Source organism: Catharus ustulatus, chromosome 1 (assembly GCF_009819885.2).
Source record: "Catharus ustulatus isolate bCatUst1 chromosome 1, bCatUst1.pri.v2, whole genome shotgun sequence".
NCBI lineage: Eukaryota > Metazoa > Chordata > Aves > Passeriformes > Turdidae > Catharus > Catharus ustulatus.
Window position 1 is genome coordinate 9,378,239 of NC_046221.1, and position 21,245 is coordinate 9,399,483.

The 21,245-nt window shown below is 36.1% G+C and overlaps 1 protein-coding gene across 1 annotated transcript in view; it reads right to left on the reverse strand.

Annotated features, from left to right (window-relative positions):
* NCAPG2 (non-SMC condensin II complex subunit G2) overlaps window positions 1-21,245 on the reverse strand; it is a 44,312-nt gene that overhangs the window by 22,950 nt on the left and 117 nt on the right. The window contains exons 2-11 of the mRNA XM_033057722.1: window positions 18,141-18,332; window positions 17,027-17,141; window positions 16,395-16,552; window positions 15,558-15,692; window positions 10,553-10,647; window positions 9,632-9,701; window positions 8,873-8,959; window positions 5,664-5,759; window positions 1,343-1,468; window positions 289-468 (exon numbers count right to left, since the gene is read on the reverse strand). Of these exons, the coding sequence (XP_032913613.1) occupies window positions 289-468; window positions 1,343-1,468; window positions 5,664-5,759; window positions 8,873-8,959; window positions 9,632-9,701; window positions 10,553-10,647; window positions 15,558-15,692; window positions 16,395-16,552; window positions 17,027-17,141; window positions 18,141-18,332 (1,254 nt within the window). The remainder of the gene's footprint in view (window positions 1-288; window positions 469-1,342; window positions 1,469-5,663; window positions 5,760-8,872; window positions 8,960-9,631; window positions 9,702-10,552; window positions 10,648-15,557; window positions 15,693-16,394; window positions 16,553-17,026; window positions 17,142-18,140; window positions 18,333-21,245) is intronic.

Consider the following 21,245-nt stretch of genomic DNA (forward strand, 5'->3'; position numbering starts at 1 on the left):
AATAGCTAAAAAAAAAAAATCAATTATTGGGTCCAAACAGTGTGTGTACAACTCTGGAACTGAAAAACCTTAGAGAGTCAGAAAGCGAATCAGTTAATATTTTAAAAGACATTTGTGTTTTCCAAACATGTGGTTTCTATAAAATGTGCAAAACCTCCATGTATTAGGAATTCTATTGCTTAAGACATTGTGAAGAACAAGTAATTTCCTTGATTTAAAGTGGCCTACACTAGAAGTCTGTGCATCAAGTAAAATACAAAAATGACAATCATGATAAAACCCATTTACTTTAAAAACAGAGCATCGAACATCAGCAGATGTTATATCACAGGCCAGTTCTCCAGTTATCTTTTTTAAAAGATCAGCAAGAATTGTTGAAGGAATCATCTCCCAGTATTTGGATGTGATCTGAGTAACTCCAAGTATCCCTGTAGAGCGGACAACTGGATGAGGATCTTCTAAGAGATTCTAAAACAAACAGAAGAATAATACTGTGAGCATATGGATTATTGTGACTCTACTGCTGTTTGACCTGAGCCTATCACAAACAAAATGCATTCCATTACCTTTTAATCATTATGAAAATTGTCATACAATTAAAGAACTGTAATATTAATAGTCCCTCAGGGCATTTTACTATGAAGAAAACAAAGAAATTTAAATCAGAAGCAAAATTAAGGTAACTATTGGCCAACATTTTTCACTGGACTTTTGAATTATTTTTTTAAATAAACCAAGTCTCGCATTTGTGATTTAATTAAGAATATTTGGACTTCTATTTATATGAGTCTACACTGATCACTGTTCCTATGGAACAACATAAAAACATTGAAATTCATTCAATTATCTGATGTTTACTCAGGAAACCCCAAACATTTTCTTAATGAAAATACTATGGCCATTCCCACCAATCTGGACTGGTAAAGAGATTTTTAGGTTCTCTCCATCATACTTAATTTTAGAACTATTTAGTAGTACAGTACTGAACCTTCACTGAGTGCTTCCACAGTAACTGTGAAGCTCTCCCCCACAGTCCTAGGTTAAGTAAGAATCAAGATCATTACTCATGCATTTAATCTTTCCAAGGCACCTCTCATTCACAGATTAATGAATAACAAACAAAATATTTCCTTTTTAGACTTGAAAGTGGTGTTTAGCATCTGCAGAAAACATACTACAGAAATTTAAAATGTTAGTTTACTTTTATATTTTCTGCACCACAGACTTCCATTTCCCAACAATTATCCAGAAATTCCATAAATTTTATTTACATCAACAATTTTTTTTTAGCTAGTTTTGATAAAAGTTTCATTTTTAACATTTTAGTTTCATTTAAACTTACAAAAAGTTCTTCAAACTGTTTCTGAATTTCACTGTCCATGTCTTCAGCAGTAAAACTGGGATCACGAATAGGAAAAGCATCAACAAACAAAAATGCTGCATTTGCTCGAACTTCTTTGTTTCTGGCCTGTTACAATGGAGGAAAAGATATTTTTTCCATAAGGACCAACTGTTAAAATCCAAAGGTGTATGCTGTCAAATACTGTTCTCCAAACATTTTAACAAGTGTCTTAAATTAACTAGATGGAAGAGATGAATTTATAAATGGATGGAAGAACTTAAAGTCACATATGAGTTTTAATGTTTTATCTTGCATTTCTGCCCATTCAGTAAAACCTGAATTATTGTTACAATCAGTTTTTAAAGCATATCAATTTCAATGACCCTGAGGAATCACAGTCAGAGCCGTTCTGCTTTCTGTAATGCTGAATAAATTAAAAGGGGTAGGGATTTCTCTTGGTGGCCTTAAAGCTCCTCTTCAAGACAGAACATTCTTGAATTCAATCAGATTGGATTAATTAACTTGCTTGTCAAGAGGCAGGTGATTTAATTTGAAAAGCTCAAGCCTATTTCTTCAAGAAAATAGTATTTAGTAACTAAGCACCAGAAAGCTTGGAGAGTAACTTATCCAGCAAAAACATATTCAGTTCTGCATCTCTGCACAAAAGTATTAGAACCATGTTCTGAGCTCCAGGCAGCTCATCAAAAATCTATGAGAAGCATCACAACATTTTACCACATTTAACAATTTTCAGTGTACTCCACCATATATTTTACTGGTTGTAAAGCCACAAATGCAAAAAGAAAAATGTGCATATTTAGACACTCATTCAGTGAAAGATAACTGATACTGTGGACTCTAAAACAAAAAAGAGAGCAGGCAATGAAACCATGAAGAAATTCGAGGCATCTCAAGGAGAAAGCTGAAATCTTATCATCAAACTGCATTTTATTTATCAAAGATAGCAGTGCAGTAAGAGCCTCTGCTGACTTTTCTTGAAAGAAAGAGAAAGTAGAGATTTTGGGTCCAATAAAAAATTGAGATCTCTCAATGTAACAAGAAAAGCAGGTCTAATTTTAACAGCAAGTTGAGACAGTTCAGGGAAATTCTTGACTATTCTAATAATCTAATTTTCTTCTTCCCTTGTCATAAAGCACATTGAGATCAAAGGTAGGGAAAAGAAACATGGCAATAACCATGTAATATTTAATAATATTTAAATAAACTAATGACAAATAAAACCAGCAAAAACACAAAAGAAATTAGTAACAATTACTTCAATTACAATGTTTTTTGTGTTTCTCTTCTTGACTGATCCTGATATGGTAGCGTAGAACCATAACCTTCCAAATTCTTCAAGTCAACACAATTACTAGGAATTCTAAATTGAATACTACAAAACTAAACAAAGCACACACATACATTCTTTAGTTAGGGACTTGTGTTTTCCTTCATTTATTATGGATAACGCAAACATTAATTCTATTCTATAAAGTTGTAGAAAATCCTTAACTCAAAGTTGCCTATATTTAAGAATTAACACATAACAAGATAATATGTGAATTCAGGGTGAAATAGTTCTTCTGCACTAACATTGCATGTGAAAATTAATTCAAATGTGTTTTTGTGCAATAACCTAGACCTTGTCTACCACAGCCATTCCAGAAAGTTAATTTCCATAAACTTTTTAAGTGCATTACACTGAATTCCATTAAACTCACTTTTAATTCTGAACTGAGTACCCGCAGTTCAAATTCCTGCCTTTAATTAACTGGAATTTATCCCAAATGCATTTGCATATTCAGGCTCATACAATGTCTTCACAGAGGTAGAACCAAAGACTTTAAATTCATGGCCTGTTTTAATCCACATTGACTTTTCCATGCCAGAGCCTGCAGTTATTTAAATGACTAATATCTCTTTACCATTATGCTTGAACTATTCTGAGGAACTTCCAGAACCTTTTGAAACAATATTTTAATTTTTTTTCTACAGTTAATTTTCATAGCTTTCTTTTAAATTTTATCTGGTTCTGAAATTCACTTCCCATTATTTAAAACACTGCTTCCGCAGGACATGTTAGTTTAAATGCATGGGATGTTAAAAAGAAATTTAAAAAGACAACCAAACACTTTAAAGGAGTCACTTCCTCCAACAGCTTGAATTCCTGGCAGAGTGGTTCTTGACTTTTTCAGCTTGATAAGAAATAGCTTAATCACTACTTACCTCACACTAAATATCCGTATTTTTTTATATCCATGTATCTTCTCATACTAATAACCAATCATTGCACATCTCTTATGTTTGCATGACACTTGCTTTTCATAAGAACATGAAAAGAGATGAAATTACATGTGGGCTTCTATTATAAAAACTTAAAATTGCATAAAGGCTTATAAAAGATGTCTTGGTAAAAGCCCCAACAAAAGCTTGTGCAGTCTAAGTACTTGCAAAACAAGTAATCGAAGAAAAAACAGAACTGTATCACAAATGTGCATTCTCAGTTTAAAGATCAACAGTTCTGGAATTTATTGTACTCTTACAACTGAAGTATTTTTGCTTTCTGCAAGAAGGAGGAGTAAACAGGCCTTGTGTATACCTTATTTCATAACCATTGTTCTAAACAGAATTTGTTCTTCACTATATTAAATTAGGGATTTGGCTAAAATAGGAGCATCAAACTGGATATCTAAAATTAAACTGACATTTCAAGCTTTGGAGTGGAATCCACAGCAGTAAGAACAGTTATAAGCTTCCCTTCTTAGTTCTGTGTCTTCAACTACTGGTGATTCTGAGTCACAGCAACAGTTCAAAATGCCAAATACTTCATGTGGTACTAGATGATTTGTTCTAACAATGGAACCATTAGTGATGTGAAAATTATGAATAGCAGCTGTTAAAAATTTCAACCACTTCTGGAATCATGAATTCTCCTGTTGTCTTCCTGCAAATCAATCTTTCACTTTTTTCCCCCTCATGACACAACGTCTGTTATATTTCTCCAAATACATGTATGCAGATTTCATGAAGTTTAAAAGAATCTTCCTCCAAAAAGTAGTCTAGTCTCATTTGAGCCGTGGGCTTTGGAAAGTGAATACACCCTCCACTGACAGGCAGCAATTCCCTCAAGAATGGAATACTGTATTTCATTAACCTACCAAAATCAGTTAAAACCCCTGTTCTTTTTAGAGACAGAAATGTAGAAATTATAGGGAGCCATGCTTTGTAAATATAATTCCCTGGGACTAGGACATAAATGTTTAATCCAGAAGGTTCCTTGTTTATATGAATTCTAAAAGGAATTTTAAAAAACCTTTAATGTAAGACCAAACAAGATACTGGGCTAGCAATGGCTCTGTTCATATTTTCACCTCTACCACAGGGTTCTGTTGAAACCAAACAGCTCTCAACTCCTTCCTGTAACTCCTAAAATCCATTGTAAACAGCTTTTGAAGTTAATAGGAACTACTTTCAACTCTGAGAATTTCAAATACCTTTTCATGTCCAGAGAAGATGCTTATGACCAACTAGTAAATTAAATTGTAAATGTTTACCAGAAATTAACTGGACTGTATGTGTACACTCTCACAATCAGGGATTTTATAACTTCAGACAAAATCAAAGCTGTCACCAAAGAAGGAAGCTTGGCTCCTCTTAATCACAGAGTGTAACTGAGTAGACAAACTGCAGTGAGTCCCCTTTAGTCCATGCATGCAATCCACAGAAAGATATACACAGACCATAAAAGAACTACAAGTAAGAAATTTCATACAGACCATAAAAGAATTACAAGTAAGAAATTTCATTCTGAGTCTACATCCATACCATTAATGCCTGTCCATACAATCCAAGTAGAATAAAAGTTTTTCTAATAAATACTCTAATAAATTCATTGAGCTGTAGTCTAAGGCTGGTAATTAATCAACAGTGAGACTAAACCATCCTCTGAACATTTCTGGCTTTGATCAATAAAACACTGATAATTCCTTAAAGATCTTGGAAAAGATAATACAAGATTACACAGAATTTTCAGATTGAGAAGGTAAGAATACCAACTGCAATCCTGGAAAGCACTCTAGGAATCTGTAAACAAAAGTGAATTTTACAAGTAATTTTATTAACAAATTAGAATATTATTGTGCATGCTATGCCTAATTACAACTTGCAAAGTTACTCAGCTACATCTGTGATGTTAAACACTCATCTTGGTTTTTGTGGCCATTTCATTTTAAAAGCAAATAATAAAAATAGAAGATGTGGAAAGGACCCAAAATTTAATAGCTGGAGAAAGACAGTTGCATTTTCAGAAAAGGATAATTACCTTCAGTGCTCTCCAGAGGATGGGCTGATACAATCTATAGAGCATTTCTTCAACTCCTTGACGAACTTTACTTTGTTTATGGAAATAACTCAGTATCTAAGAAAAAACAAATAAAACAGGCCCAAAGCCAGTTTATCATTCTGCATTCAGGAAGAGGTAAACGGTTGTCACATTTCATAATTATGTAATCGAAAGTTTTCATACTATGAAAACGCTAAAACCAAACACTTTAGTTGACCCTTATTAGGAAGTCTCAAAAATAGTAAAAAAATTAAAACAATCTAATAAATATAGTATTTTATAACTTTATCGAATCAGCAAGTTTATATAAAGATCTACAACTAAGAAAAAAACATGGTTAGAGAATTTCACAGCAAGACCTCATTTTTGCTATTGTAAAATTTATTTTTAAAGTAACTGGCAGAAATACTTTGAAACCATGAAATTATGAACTACAGATAAATAAGCCTTTTTGCTGTTAAGAACAAAGGAACTTATCTGGTAAGTGGAGTCATCCAAATACACATGTACAAACCTAATGCATTTTTTATGCATTGATGAAAAGCAAGTATCAGCACTCCTTGGGACTCAAAACTGTGCTTAATTAGCTAAAAATTCTGTTATTTTTGCATCTGAATTATGCAGAAAAGAAAGAAAAAGGGGAAGACCATAGCAGAATATAAGAAAGGACATCATGGAACTTGATATGAAGAATATAAGAAAGGACATCATGGAACTTGATATGAAGAATTTCTCCACTTGAAACACTAAGCAGTTTGAGCTGTGTTCTAAGGTTGGCAATTAATCAGAAAGTGAGACAAGATCATCCTCTGAACATTTCTGGCCTTGATCAATACAGCACTGATAATTCCCTGAAGATCTTGGAAAACAGAATACAAGATTACACAAAATTTGAAAAGAAGCGGACCCTCTAGTGGTCAGTTCAAATTTATTCCAAGACCTACTCCACTTGCAGCCCAAAGACATATTTATTCACTGTCCTTTCAAGATCATAAACCTCAGAATCTGAAAAACATGAAATGCCCTGTCAAAAGCCTGTTCCATTGATCAGGAATCACAGGAGAAGGAAATCCTATAGCTATGAGAAAAACAAAACAGAACAACCCCAAAATCCAAACCAAAACAAACAATAAACCCCACTATAGTATTTTACACTGGTATGTTGAGCTGCACATTGTACACAGTATGCACTCTAGAGTCTGGGTATTTGGGAGAAAGCATGGGAGAGGAAGGGGCATTCAGCAAATACAAATGCCTTAAAAAGCCTTGTGCATTTCTCATTCTGCTTCAAACGTTCTGCTCATGGCTAAAAGCCACAGACAGACAATGAGGATCAAAGCTTGTCCCTATAAACATATATAAATCCCTTACATATAATAAAAAGAAAAAAGCCATAAAAAGAAAAAGTTTCATGTCAGACCTATCTACTAAGTTTGCCTCAAGAAGGTTATGACTTTTCGTCCCTGGGATCATCTATGGAAAGGTCAATTCCATAGGTAAAGAAAGCTTAAACAGACAGCAAAAACTATTTCTGGCACTCTGGAAAATCCCCTTCTATATCTACTTTTGAGCAGCAAATACAATTCTGATGCAAAACTATAAGCAGATTCCTCCTAAAATTCATTGTAACACTCTTTCTCAGAATATTTTTAAAGTATTCATGGTGTGTTGGCCCTAGTCACCAGCTAAGCACTCAGAGCCATTCACACCTTCCCTGCTCAGTGGGGAAGAAAGAATTGGAAGAGTAAAGTAAGTTCATGGGTCAAAATAAGGACAGTTTAATAAATTAAGCAAAGACCAAAAAAATCCTCAAAGGAGTGATGCAAATGCAACCACTCACCACCTGCCAAAAGCAGGCCAATACTCAGCCAGCCTCCTAGCAATGGCTGCCTCCCCAAAACCCATTTTACCTCAGTTTGCTGATGGCTGTTTGGCATGCAATGTCCTTCTGGCCAGCTGTCTCAGCTGGGACCTCCCAATTCATGCTCAGGCCCAGCCTATTCCCAAGGGAAAATATGGGGAGGAAAAAGCCTTGAGACCTGTCTTAAGGTATTTTAGGAAAGACTGTTTGGATTAGTCTACCTTGGGCAAAGACAAACCCATCCGTGGGATTGTCTTCGCTCAAGGACCTGGTTACACTTGGTGGGTAATGCAGAAAGATGGAGAAACCCATTGTGTACCACAGGGAAACCTAATCTTAAGTGAGAACTGTGTGTAAGGTTTCATTACGCAGATGGTAATAAAATAAGGGGTGGATGATGCCTTGGGTTGCAATACAGGATGTGACCAACAGTTTGTATTCTGTCACCATCAGCTGAGACCAGGTGAGGCAATGACCCTTATCTCTGTGGGAGATATTCTGCTAATGGGCCAGCTGTTAAAACCAAGTGGGGCATTGTTCTTTATCTTTTTCACAACCCATCCTTCTTCCAGGGAGATATCTTCTTTTAATGGGCCATTGAGTCTCACTGTATGACTGATAAAATTACATCATCCCATTGGGAGATGCTCCAGCCAGGAGGAGGAGCCAAGCCCTTCCTACCAAGATAAAAACTGAGATTTGAGGCACTAAGGTAACCCTTTTTCCACTGGATTCGAGAGGGAAACTGAACCTTTCCACATCATCATTGGACCTTTGGAGGAAAACTGCACCTTCTGCAGGAGCACTGCTCCAACTGAACCACATCTGTCACTGCAGGAGGATGCAGCCACCATGGAATGGGACTGCTACCAACACCCTGCCTGACAGGGTGTCAGGTTGTATTCTGTCAGGGTTTGGGATTTGTTTCTTTGTAGTACTGTATTTCTATTTTAATTTTCCTAGCAAAGAACTGTTTCTCCTATTTCCCATATCTTTGCCTGAGAGCCCCTCAATTTTGAAACTATAATAATCTGGGGAGAGGGGGTTTACATTCTCCATTTCAAAGAGAGGCTCCTGCCTTTCTTAGCAGACACCTGTTCTCCAAACCAGGACAAGACCACACAGGCACTGCTCAGAAGCAGCCAGAACATTGCTGTGCCACCAGCACACCACAAACACAGCCCCATACAGGCTGCTAAGAAGAAAAGTATTTCCATTCCAACCACACCTGGTATGGTATTTTAGTATGAAATGGAAATTTTCCACTTTATAGCAACTGATCTCATTTTAATGCTACTAGTTCATGTCATGGTTTCCTGGAACTTACCTCTCTAACTTTAGAATGAACAGGAGAACTTCTGGGAAGATGAATTCCATGATGCATGAAATCCTGAATGCAGTTATATTCAAGTACCTACAGTACAAACACACACATGCTCCTATTAACACAATAAAATAATAGTAACTACTTTAGCTGTGCAGCAACTATATTTTTTCCTAAAACAAGCAATTGCCAATAGTATCTGCTATTATTTCTTACATGGCTTCTGCTTGACCCAAATTTTTCCATGCTGGGAGCCTCAGTCTGCCTCAACTGATTTTCAAAATTTCAGAATATACAAATAATCCAATTGTCAGAAGCTACAAGCAGGGTAAATCAGAATATTTGTGTGTCTGAAATTTTGCTCTATCATTGTTGTGATCTGTTATTATGCCTTTAATCATTTCCATGGAAATCCCCAAAAACTAGATAAATACTTGAATTATCAGTTATACAGACTTGCACATACTGAGTAAAGGTTCAGTAAATCAGCTAATGGGTATGTTTATGAAAAACATTGTGTATATGCATATTTGTGAGAACCAAAACACCAGCAGCAGAATTAAAAGTGTTTAACTGCAGCAAAGCTGATCTCAGTGGGAAAACATTCAAAGCATGACTCCTTGACAATGCTGAAAAGGCTCCTTCCTTAGAGATATAACTTTTTAAGGATTGTTAAAGGAGCCTCTCTGAGGTGGAAAGTCGTGAGTCTTTCCCACCTTGAAATTCAAAACTATCCAAATGAAATTTCAAGCATAGTGTTACCTCTATGAATTCTCCTGACACCTTCTTCCAGGCCCTGAAGTAAACTTCTGAAATGTATTCCATCAAGTATCTGTATTAACATGTAGGAAACACTGTCAAGAAAGCATGCTAACCATATCTGTGTACAACTCATAAAGGTGAAATATGAAGTTTTGTATAAGAGCCAATATTATTCTTAATTCTGTGTATCAAACTGGTTTTTAGAATAAGAAATTCTCTTTTTCCAGTTTATACCCATAACTACCAATTCAACTCTTAATTAATAAACCCAAACACATGATATTTGAAATATCTCTTATGGTGAGAGAGTCAAAACATTCAGAGAGATACTTTACCATTTATGTCTTGAAGAATGCCTTAAATTCTTTACAGAGATGTATAGGAATACATTATTCTACTTGAAAGCATTAGAAAGCCTCTGATTTTAATACACAGAATTACTTCTGCAATATTTAAATAACGAAAGAAATAACCAAAGGGAAAAAATCTCTGTATTTTTCATCCATCAGCCAAGTTCTCAGGGTATGATTTATCTTGCAAGTCACTTCTTATTAGAATGCCTTATACAGAAATTGAGCAAATTAAATTAAGAGATTGCTTGTAGGAAAAAAAAATAGAAACAGCCTACAAAAGGAGAAATGCAACCCTCTCACAAGCACTGCAAATAATGCAGTCCAATTTCTATCAAAGTCATTTGCTTTAGCTAATGGCAAATAAACATTTATTACTCTTGTAACTGTACACCCAGGCAAGTGAGAGCTACTATTAAATGAAGGTGCTGAAACAATATAGTATTTATATTCAGAAAATTTGTGGGTTTCTGGATACTGATATATTTTTTCAATACACTAGGCATTTTTAGAGTGAGACAAGATATTAGACAAGTTCTTACTAATTAAGTACTCTAACTGGGATACATACCTTGGAAAGAACTGTAATTGGTTTTTAACAGTTCCATGTATCATTTTAATGAAGTTTACATTCCAGCTGAACAAAAAACTCAAGAGTCTTCTTCCCTGTGGGGAGGGGAAAAGAGAAAAAACAAAGGGAACTCAAAGCTCAGAAGAATACCCAATTTAAGAGCTACCTCAAAAATCAGTAAATACAAAGGATATTACAACATTAATTTTAAAATGCAGAGGTGAAATGGAAAAAACTATTTAAGATTCTTAATTATTAAACAGAATTCAAGCACTACTGTTATTCATACTATAGAAAAAACACAGAACAAATGAACACGTGGATCACATATCTGCCTCCACTCTTTCAACATGCTTTCTGTGTTGGTGTGCCTTCAAGCAGCATTCCACAACAGCAACAGACTGTGCAATCAGCACCCTCATCAAGGCTGGATCACTGAGCTCTGCCAAGTGCAATATCATCCCAGCAGCACACTGGAATGACAGTGAAGGCATAAATAAAACACCACAACAACTCTACCAGCTCTGGACACAGAAGCATTTTTAACAAAGCCACAGAGAACAGCTGGGCCACTGAGGAAATTAAATGTTCTGATCAGCAAAGGACAATTCCTTTCCTCTTGCCACATAAAAGGCAATATTGCAAACCTCCTGGAGCTGGAGTTTTCATTCATGAAAAGAGAAACTATTTTTGCCAAATTAGTTTTCTTCCATTTTAACAAGTCAGGAACAATGATGAAAATGTGACGAGCATTGAGAATTTTGCAATAAAAGGGAGTGGAAGGCTGTGGATGAAGGAAATAAGCCAATGCTCTTCCAGAATCAGCAAGGGATTGGAGCCTTATACAGTGTCTGTACAGGCAGCCTCACTCTGACTTAGCCTACAGATTAAGGTAAGACTTCAAAATATTTAATCACACATAAAGGTGAGTCAGCCAGTTGTAAGGGTCCTTTGTATCTGTCAGTTTTCTAGTCAAAAATAAATTAGGAATATTAATAAAGGAAGTACAGTAGCAAAAAGCACATTGGCAGAAATGCAAAAGGGTCACTGAACAAACAGCAGAGGTTGAGACACTTCCATTGAGAGCTGGACCAAGAGTTGCAGTCACACCTAAGGCCAAACAGAGAAGCAGAATGCAGTCACACTTGGAGCTGGAATCTCACAGAGTAGGGGAGCAAGATAGAAGCACATGGTCAGAAACTGCCCTGTAATGCGACTGATAGCTGAAATGCCTTTAGGTGAAGAAGCAACTCAGAAGCTCATAAAAATCAAGACCTAAAGGCTAAATACAATGTCAAGATTCTTGTCTACAGGTCTGATGGAATCCTTCCAGTTGTGCGAGTTGTCTCTATATCCAGCTTTGGTGGCCTAATATAAACAGAGGAGTTCCTCTTGGAATGTCACACACCAACATCTCTGACAAAACAAAAGGTCAAGGGAGTTTGAACCTACAGTTCTTTCCTCAACAAAGCATGGATGAGGACAAACTCGAACTCATCTTCTACAACCCCAGCAGTGAGACAGATGTTAAAAAGCCAAAACACAGCTTTCAACCAATTCTTTTCAGCCTTAAGTTTCAAAAGATTAAGCCTGCTCCTGAAAATAAGTACCTGTAACTTAATCTGCTGCTTGTGATTAATGGATCTGAAATAACTATTGGTATCAACATTCTCATTATCGTGAGAAGTAACCTGCTAATAGGTGAATAACACTTTGGGATTAAGGCAGTATCAGAGTGTTGGGTGTCTGGTACTGTTGTACTTGTGGACACAGAGCATGTGACTTTGTTCTACACAGAGAAGGTTAGCAAGGAAAGAGTACAACAGACCCACCTCTAAAACACAATAACATGCTCTGTAGGCTCTGCAGCTGTTTGTCTGGAAACCCCATCTGAACAAGAATGTTTGCATAAATCACAGATATAAATTCAGAGGATCACCCAACAAAGCAGCCTGATAATAAGCCTCTGAGAAATATTACTCTGTGTTGAACAGCACAGCCTGGGGAGGCAGAGACAGTGAACTCCCTGATCCTGCAATGAGGTATAAATGTGCAGTACTCCATTGGTTTAATCTGATTTAGAACTGATACACTGCATTCCTGACCCTTCCCTTCCTTCAGTCTTGCATACGATGAACCATTCCAGACAATTAATCTGTCTGAAAAATAATCTTACTAGGAGAAAACAGCTACCTCCTTCAATCAACCCATTACATTGCTGCTTGAACATTACACCGTGGAAAGGAAAAGAGGAATGCTAGCCCATGGCAACATAGGATCATTGCAACCTGGAGTTACAGTAGCTTAAGCTGCTATGGTGCTGTGCTCTGGGATATGTACTCTAAAAAAACTAGGATTACTTTACTTAGGAACTGTAGGACAAGACTGCAGGCATTAAAGGGAGTATTAGGCCTGAACACAGAAGCTCAGTTTCATCTGTTGGCATTTAGTATTACTATGAGCATTTTAGAAGAATTATAGGATGCAAAAAAAGGTCCAGCAGAGATACTGGGGAAGTGTTGGTTGGTTTTTTGCTGCTACAAGAAATCTATCATTAGTGATATGAGCCAAGAAGAGAAATCACAGAACACACATGAGGTGTGTTATCACTGAAACTGAATTCCCACAGTATGCAAATCCCAAACAAAAGGACTTGCAACTAAAGTACAATGGCTTCATAGCAACAGGAAAATGCTTAGAACACTTTGAATCTCCTGTCTGCAGGGCTAGGAAAATCCAGGTTGGTTACCACTCTGGATAAGTACTGGAAGCTCATACAGGGAAGTTGGATTTCTGCTCAGAAAATGAGACGTGAATTTGGATGTTTGAGTCCCTGAAGCATTGATTGTCTGAAGAGTGATTCATGTGATCAGCTGTTTAGTTACTATTTTATGGAGCTGAATTGTCCTGTTGACTCTGCTGATTAGGGTTAATATGGCACTCCCTAAACACAGAGCAATTTTACATGCCCAGATGGTTTTCCAGAAGGCAGAGGTCTCTGACTTATGTGCCAACCCCACATGGATGTCTGAGGCAACTTAGGTCATTTAATGTAGCATGGGTCATTCACTTAAGCAATCAAATCCTTCCAGGACCTGAACTGATTATGCTCCTGCACAGATGTCTAAATTTATTTCAGATACTTAATTTAACTGAACCCTGTCCTAGGATCTTTCCAGAATGGATTATGGTTCTCCTTTATTTTGAACTGTTATTCTCCAGGATGTAAAGTGACTTGTGTATTGGGCTGGCATGGGAAGATTTTGGTACTGGAGGCCTGCAGAGGTGGTTTCTATGAGAAGCTGCCATATTGACAGAGCCAATGCCAGAGCTCCAATGCAGACCCACACTGGCCATGGTTGAGCCCTTAGGATCCAGTTGGGAGCTGCTGCTTTTAGTCAATCCTTCCAGCCAAGAACCCAGAATTAAGGATTTATACCACTAATGATCATATGACAGAGCAGTTCAGTAAGGTGTTCTCTATATCTACCCAGAAAGAGAGGCCTATGAAAATGCAACCATGACAGAAAGTCAAGAACCAGAAACCCCTGAGAGAGTGAAAAGAAAAATCTTGGGCAGAGAAGCAAATGTGCAAAGAGTGGCCAAATCTGCACATTCCTGTGGAGCAAAGAGGATGAGTTTGAATATGCCAGGAAAAATATTCATTACCAAGTCTGATTACCACTGATTTTCTCTCCTCATATTAAAAAAAAAAACCACAACAAAAGCACTACTTTTATACAGAAGGCTGTTTCACTCAAAGATTCAAGGTGCAAACTTCCTTTAGAAAAGCTATGTAGTAATTAACACGTTATACTGAAAGTCTCACACGATGTGGAAAAAAAAACCTATAAGTATTTGCTTCTGAAGTGTAGATAGCAGTTGTATTTTACATATATAATTACAATTATTTACTATGCCTATATGAAGATAAAATAGTAAAATAATACAGTGAATTCAAATATAACAGAAGGAAAAATATAGAATCAAATATAGTTAATGCATTTTAAGTACTGTGACAAAGAGCACACACAAGTACACACTTTTTCCAGATGACAAAAATGTCTTAAATACACCAAAGAAACAACATTAATTGTAAACTCTGTCAATAGACTTACCTAGCCTCCCTCTTTCACCCATGTTTTCTTTTTCCATTCCCATCTCTCATATTGTTTTAGTACATCATAATTTTAGTCAAAACTAAGATAGCTTAAAATATGATATGTAAGTAACAAAGACCCCCACCAACTTTGTTGGAAGTATCCAAACCCTGCTCTACCAAACATTTCACCTAACTCTTTGTTATCTCCATTTTTATAATGCCATATCCTTATATTGCAGCAATCTCCAGCCTCATTTTATAACAGAAGTTCATATATTCCACAGGAAAATGAATATATCTATTGTACACATGCAGGGAGGAGTTAGAACTTCAGAGACAAAGTCAGGTGGTTCTGGTCATTGAACCAGAAAAAAGCCTTGGACACCACTATTCTGGTGCATAGGCACAATCTAAAAACAACAAAACAACAACAGTTCACTGAGAGAAATGCATGCAGTTAAATAAAGTAATTCTCATTTTTCTGTAAAGTTGGGTTCTTTTCATGTTACTTTCGAAAGAGAATATGGCAACACAATTTCCTAGATGGAGTCATTTAGAAGGAAAATTATTTTGCTACAGCTACTTCTCTTCAATAAAAGAAAAACTGCTATAAAAGAAAATAAAAGAATTGCACCAGGGAAAGATTTTAAATATCGAGGGAAATGCACTGGAAGCAAAGCCTCAGGATAAAAGAACTGAAGATTTAGACATAAACTTTCACACTTTAGCATAGAAACAAGTTTTCCAAATGAAACAGACTATCAACCATTTATAGCTTAGAGTCAGAGCTGATTTGTCTCATGTTGCTACCTACTGTACAGTAAAGAAAGACAAATTGCAAAACTATTAAAAGCAACCAAAGCTCACTGGCACAAAACCACAGTAAAATAAAAGTTGGCTTACCTCTTCTTTCTTAATGTGCTTTATACTCATAAAACACTGAAGCAACAAGTCCTTGACTTCATTACTCTCATCTGAATCATAATCAAAACAAAGTAATGTCTGATGTAGATTCCACACACGAACTATATCTGCACCCTGACAGGAAAGAAGAAGCCCACATTAAAGTAGGCATGGCTTTAATGCAAAGTGGAATGAAGGGATTTTAAATAATGAACTTGAAATGTGTTTTTACAGACTGTGAAATTATGATCATTCATGACATTACTGGGAAAAAATAGATGTAACTGCAGAAATTCTGACTTCCAACAAATAAAGACATTCTCAAGTACAGAAAGAAGTTGGCATTCCATGCAATATATGTTAAAACCACATCATTCCACTTTTTAAACTTTGTACAATACATGCAGTTAATTGGGAAAAAGAGAGGAAAGAAATAAGGATACATCCATGGGGTTAGTGCAAAAGGTGTGCATCACAGTACTCCAAGTAACTCACACATTTTGAAAAATGAAAGAAAAATTATTTGTAGAAAGATAAAGAGCAAGAGAAGATGAAGCTCCCCGAAAAAGCTATCTCTATGCTTAGCTGAACATAGCACTTAAAATCTGAGTTGAAGAAAAGAGTTAATTCCAATAAAAACCTTGGTCAAAAACCTGGACAAAAGAGCAAAAAGATGAAAAGGAATGCAAAAAACCCCCAAATATCCAGTTCTTGTTCTTGAAACTGATGCCAAAAATCTTTAAAATTATTTTATAGAGAAAACAGTGTTTTATTGGAGGGATTATAATTTTTGAAATATTCAATAATAAGCTGAAAGTCAATATAGCCTTAGCATACCACAGCAGCTTTATTCAGGCTTTTTCTCAGCAGAATGGCAAGCAGAGTCTTCCCCAGCTGTTCCTTCCCTTCCAGTCCCTTCTCCCACCACATTTCACACACACGTTGGATAGCATCCTGTAGGATTTTTTCAGATGCAGATAATGCAGGAAGAATACCTACAAGAGTAATGAAATAATTATTTACTGCAATGAACCAAGTAATTCCTGTAAAACAGTAGTATGTTAGCACACTAACTACACCTCACAGTGTCAGCTAGCTCCTGCTACATTTACACACCTTTTTGGCTTATGCTCACTGCAGTATTTAAGGAACTCTAAGGTTTGGCCCAAGTTTTTGGATCAGTAACAATGGAATATTGAGTTTCCCTTAAAAGTAATAACAAGTTACAGGATAATCAAAGTTACCCTCCCCTGAGTGAACAGTTGGGAGAAAGAAAACTATTTACATTCCAACTTCTAAATTGTGCAGCTGATTTTTAGGTAAATACTCCCTCAATTTTGTATTATAAATATGAACTCAAACGAGTACCAAGTTTTCTCCTGTGAATTCTGTTTCACAGGCCAGCTGGATTTCAGTCAGATCAAACAGCCTCTGTAAAAATGCTGCATTCTGTACAGAGTAGTACTCACTGTTCAGGATAAAAACGCATTCTACAAGAGCTTTGTAGTTGACATTTTCATCCACCGCAGGTATGGAAGCAGTAACGACAGCTGCCACTCCTTGGATCACTGCTACAGTTTGTTTCTGAAAGAAAGCAATGCTGAGGAAACACTTCTGCAGTTTGTTTTGGACTCAGAAAATAATTCAAACAAGAAATAAACCTTAGCAACAGAAAGTAAAGCTGAATTGTTATGTTTCCATTTTGAGGAAGGAGCATACTGGCACCCAAAACTTATCAAATAAGAGGCAAGAGAATAGAATTTTAGATACATCTTTTTGAAAAATTTGAAAAGGGTTTTCAGCTCCAGCTAGTGAAAAACTTTGTAACTGTACATGTGCATTCCTGCACTAAAATCCTCATCTGTGAGAAACCCACTCACACACACATCCATTTCAGAGCTAAAGAGCCCCTAACTAGCAGGGTTCTGGGTAACTCAGAGATGTGTACATGTGAGACTTTCACTGCAAGTGTGTGATTCTACAGGCCTCTGAACAGATGACTGATTTTTCTACAAGCATCTAGGTTTCTCTAGTGATTTCCCCACTGCACTTCTTTTCTTCCCCCAAAACTAAATAACTTTTTCCCCCAGTATTCTCAAGGCTACATAGACTGCAGCACAGAAGGCAGTATATAAGGGTTTGAGTCAGAAAAATTCTATATATTCTACATTTGTGGAAGGGACAGTCAAATCTAGATTTCATGATCTTCATTAAATAAAATGACATCACAAATTAGGTAGTGCATTTTTATACTATATTCCAGCTACTTAACATCTGCAACATTAACATTTGTTTACTGAAATAAGACATAGAAAAAGCCCATTCAACTCTACTGAGAAAACTAAGTGACATCCTTCATAATTAAAATTATCAGCAGATCTAGTCTTTTATAGTATAGACCAATCATAAGTTCAGTTTAACTCAAGCATAAATTAAGTAATTTAAAAAATGGGCATGAAGGTGATATTTGGAACTGATCTTGTTTGATAACCCTTGCATGTTTCAGATGTTGTGGAAATATTCCATTTTATTTCCCAAAACACATGAAACACTCATCATATTCTCATTTTACAAGATTCTTACCATTTCTGGAGCTATGTCAACTTCCATGTCATCATCACTTTTATCATCCCCAGTCCTGTGCCATGTTTCCACAGGATTCTCCATCAAGGTCTCTGTCAATAGCTGTGTCAGTCTCTGCCATAGCACTTCTTTTTGCTTTCTGGGCAATTCTTGAAGTAGCTCATCCAAGTCAAAATGATCAAATGTATCTTTCTGTAAATGGACAGAAGATACCACACAGTGAAGTGTTTATACTTCATCATCATATTTTCTACATTTAATGTGGGTTTTTACATTAATGTCCAACTTACATTGCTCTGCAGTTATAGAGATAAAATATCTTCCAGAAGTTATATTATTAAAAATAACATAAGAAATTACTGCTAGTTAACTCTTTATCATGAAGCAAGAGTTCTGCTTTTAAGACAAAAGTCTTTAGCCTTTGATAGCAATGAAGACAATTCCATACCCTTAGCTGAAAAGCTCAAAACTGCACAGAATTTACGTCCCTGATTATATCTTTGCTCTTTTAAATATCGATTGATGATGGCTGTTGAAAGAAAATCCTTAGGCAAGGACTGGAAAAGCAGCAGTCAGTAGAGCCATAGGGACAGCACTAATTTGGGATATGAACTGCGCACACCAGAGCTCTGCACACTGCACTGTTTTAAAGCCCCACATCAAACCCAGCTCCTGAGCTCACTGACCCCACACCTCCTGCTAAAGCCCTGCTGACAGGGAAGCCACCATCAGTCCCCAGCAGAGACTGCACCACGAGGCTGATCTGAACTATTTCCTAGGAAGAACTTTGCTAGAAGAATTTACGTCAGAGACACAAGGAGTCTGTTAGCATCAAAGAAGGGTAGGCAACCTGCTAGGAAAGGGAATATGCAGAGAGGAGATGAGAAGGAAAACCAGGCACAACCAAGAGACAGAACAAATAGTTTCTGAGATGTAATTTGCAATACTGAAGTGAAGGCTTACTGGATCAAAAACACTTCAGAGGAAAAAGGGAAAATGTCCATGATCTTGAAATAAATATATTTTTAGTTTGCAGATATAGTGCAAGTCATTAAAAAGTCGAAAGTAAAAAGAGAAATGAATGAAAGAAGTAGCAATAAGTATTAGAAAGTTCCCAAAATGAGAAGAAAGATTCTGTTACATATTTCTAAAAGAATTTCTATTCTATTCTACAACTGAAAACAAATACAATAAACCAAAGGCTCACAGGGAATTCTGCAGCCCTGTGCTTCAAACAAACCCAAAAGACAGGATATTAAGATTGTACTGTTTTGAACAGGAAGAATGAACTCATAATAAGACCGGAGTTTCTAGACTTTTCTTTGGGATGATATGAGATAGATTTATTCCAAAATCTATGAGGGGAAAAAATAACAGTGAGTGACAGTCATCTGTGGTTCCTATTTTTCTGCCTAAATTATGTATTTACTTGAATTGGAATGGGATTTAGTGGAAAAAATTAACAGCACTGTTGAAGATCTCAATGAACAGCACCACAACATGACATATTTAAAATATTACAAAGGAAAAAATGAAAAGCCCACGAGAAACCTTGAAGGAAAATTAGCAAAGCCCTGGAATTTTAGAAGACACAGATGAATCTAAACGTTGAGAGTGCAGAAGAGAAAAATTCAAGGGGGAAGTAAAAGGGGATTGGGGTGTATATAGAAAACAGACACTGAAAGAAGCAGTAATGCTAAAATCAGAACTTTCAAGAGAGTTTAAAAGGCAAATTCTAAGGCTAGACCAGCAACTAAGTAGCAAATACAATACAAAAACTAAGGAAAGCAGTGGAGTTTTAATGACGATTTATTTAGTCCCAGCCTCCTCCAGAAAAGCAGTCAGGAATTTTTCAAGGGAGATCCAAAAAGGAGGATCCTCATATTAAGACAAAACATGGTCACACATCCTGCACCACTGAAAGTTTCAAAAGGAAATTAATAGAATAATTTGAGTCTCTTGGACAGTCAAAAAGCCACATGGATATTCATGTTCCCTTATGCTACAAGGTGTGAATACAATTTTAATAAATACACTCATTGTAGCTGGTGACATAAAACTTCCAGATACTGTCAACAGCTGAAAACTGTTGCAAGAGAACTCCTGGTGATGAAAAATAAAAGGATGAAAAAGAAAAACCCAACCATTTTTAATCTGTTTTTTACTGAATGCAGATGGCAGAATCAACACAACCAAATCAACTGAAAAGGCAACACAGCAAGTGAAAACTAAAGTGATGAGTTTTTTGTTGAAGTGTTTAGATTTAGAGAAAAATAGGAAGGAGACTTTAAGCAGAGACAATCTGGTAATAAAGTTGTCATTTATAACTACACACAGGCATACAAATGAAAGAAATAGCAAATTTCTTGGGGAAAGATTCAAGGATGTTTGGGAAACACTTGGTGAGCTTATTGTGCAGAGCATGACTGCGGGTTTAATATAGCTGCTACATTAAATCAGTTCAGCTCTCTGTGCACACAGAGATGCACTTTATCCTGATACAGTGTTACTAGGAAAATACCCATTAAAAAGCTTAAGAAACTAACTTGACCATACCATTAATGGCAGCAAGCAAAAGATTAGAAATTTAGAAGAACTCAGATATATCTTAAACACCAGACAGATTGAAGCTGAGTGGAAAACACCTCAATGCAAATTTCTCATTGTTATCCAATATATGCACAATGTGAGAATGAGCTTTTAATGGTAGATTTCAGGGGATTTGTTTTGTTTTTCTCCCTGTTCTCTCCACACTCCATTTAGAGCAATCTATCCCTTCTCTAAAGCATTCAGTGATAGAAAGAACAATTAAAGTAAAATTAAACATTGACCAAAGAACAAATGAATGCACAAATACTAGTGAAACACAATTTTACTACATTTGTATAGTAACTCATAGTTATTATATACCAATAAATTCTTTCATAAATTGAAACTTAAAAATTGAATATTTCAGCAACATGAAATCAGTATTGTTTTAGAACAACCACTGTACTAATAATCTATTTTTTAAAAATGATATGTGGAACAATCAAGTATCAAAAAATCAGCTGGTTTATAAACATTCATATTTCAGATTCCACAACTTTTTCAGCCTATATTATT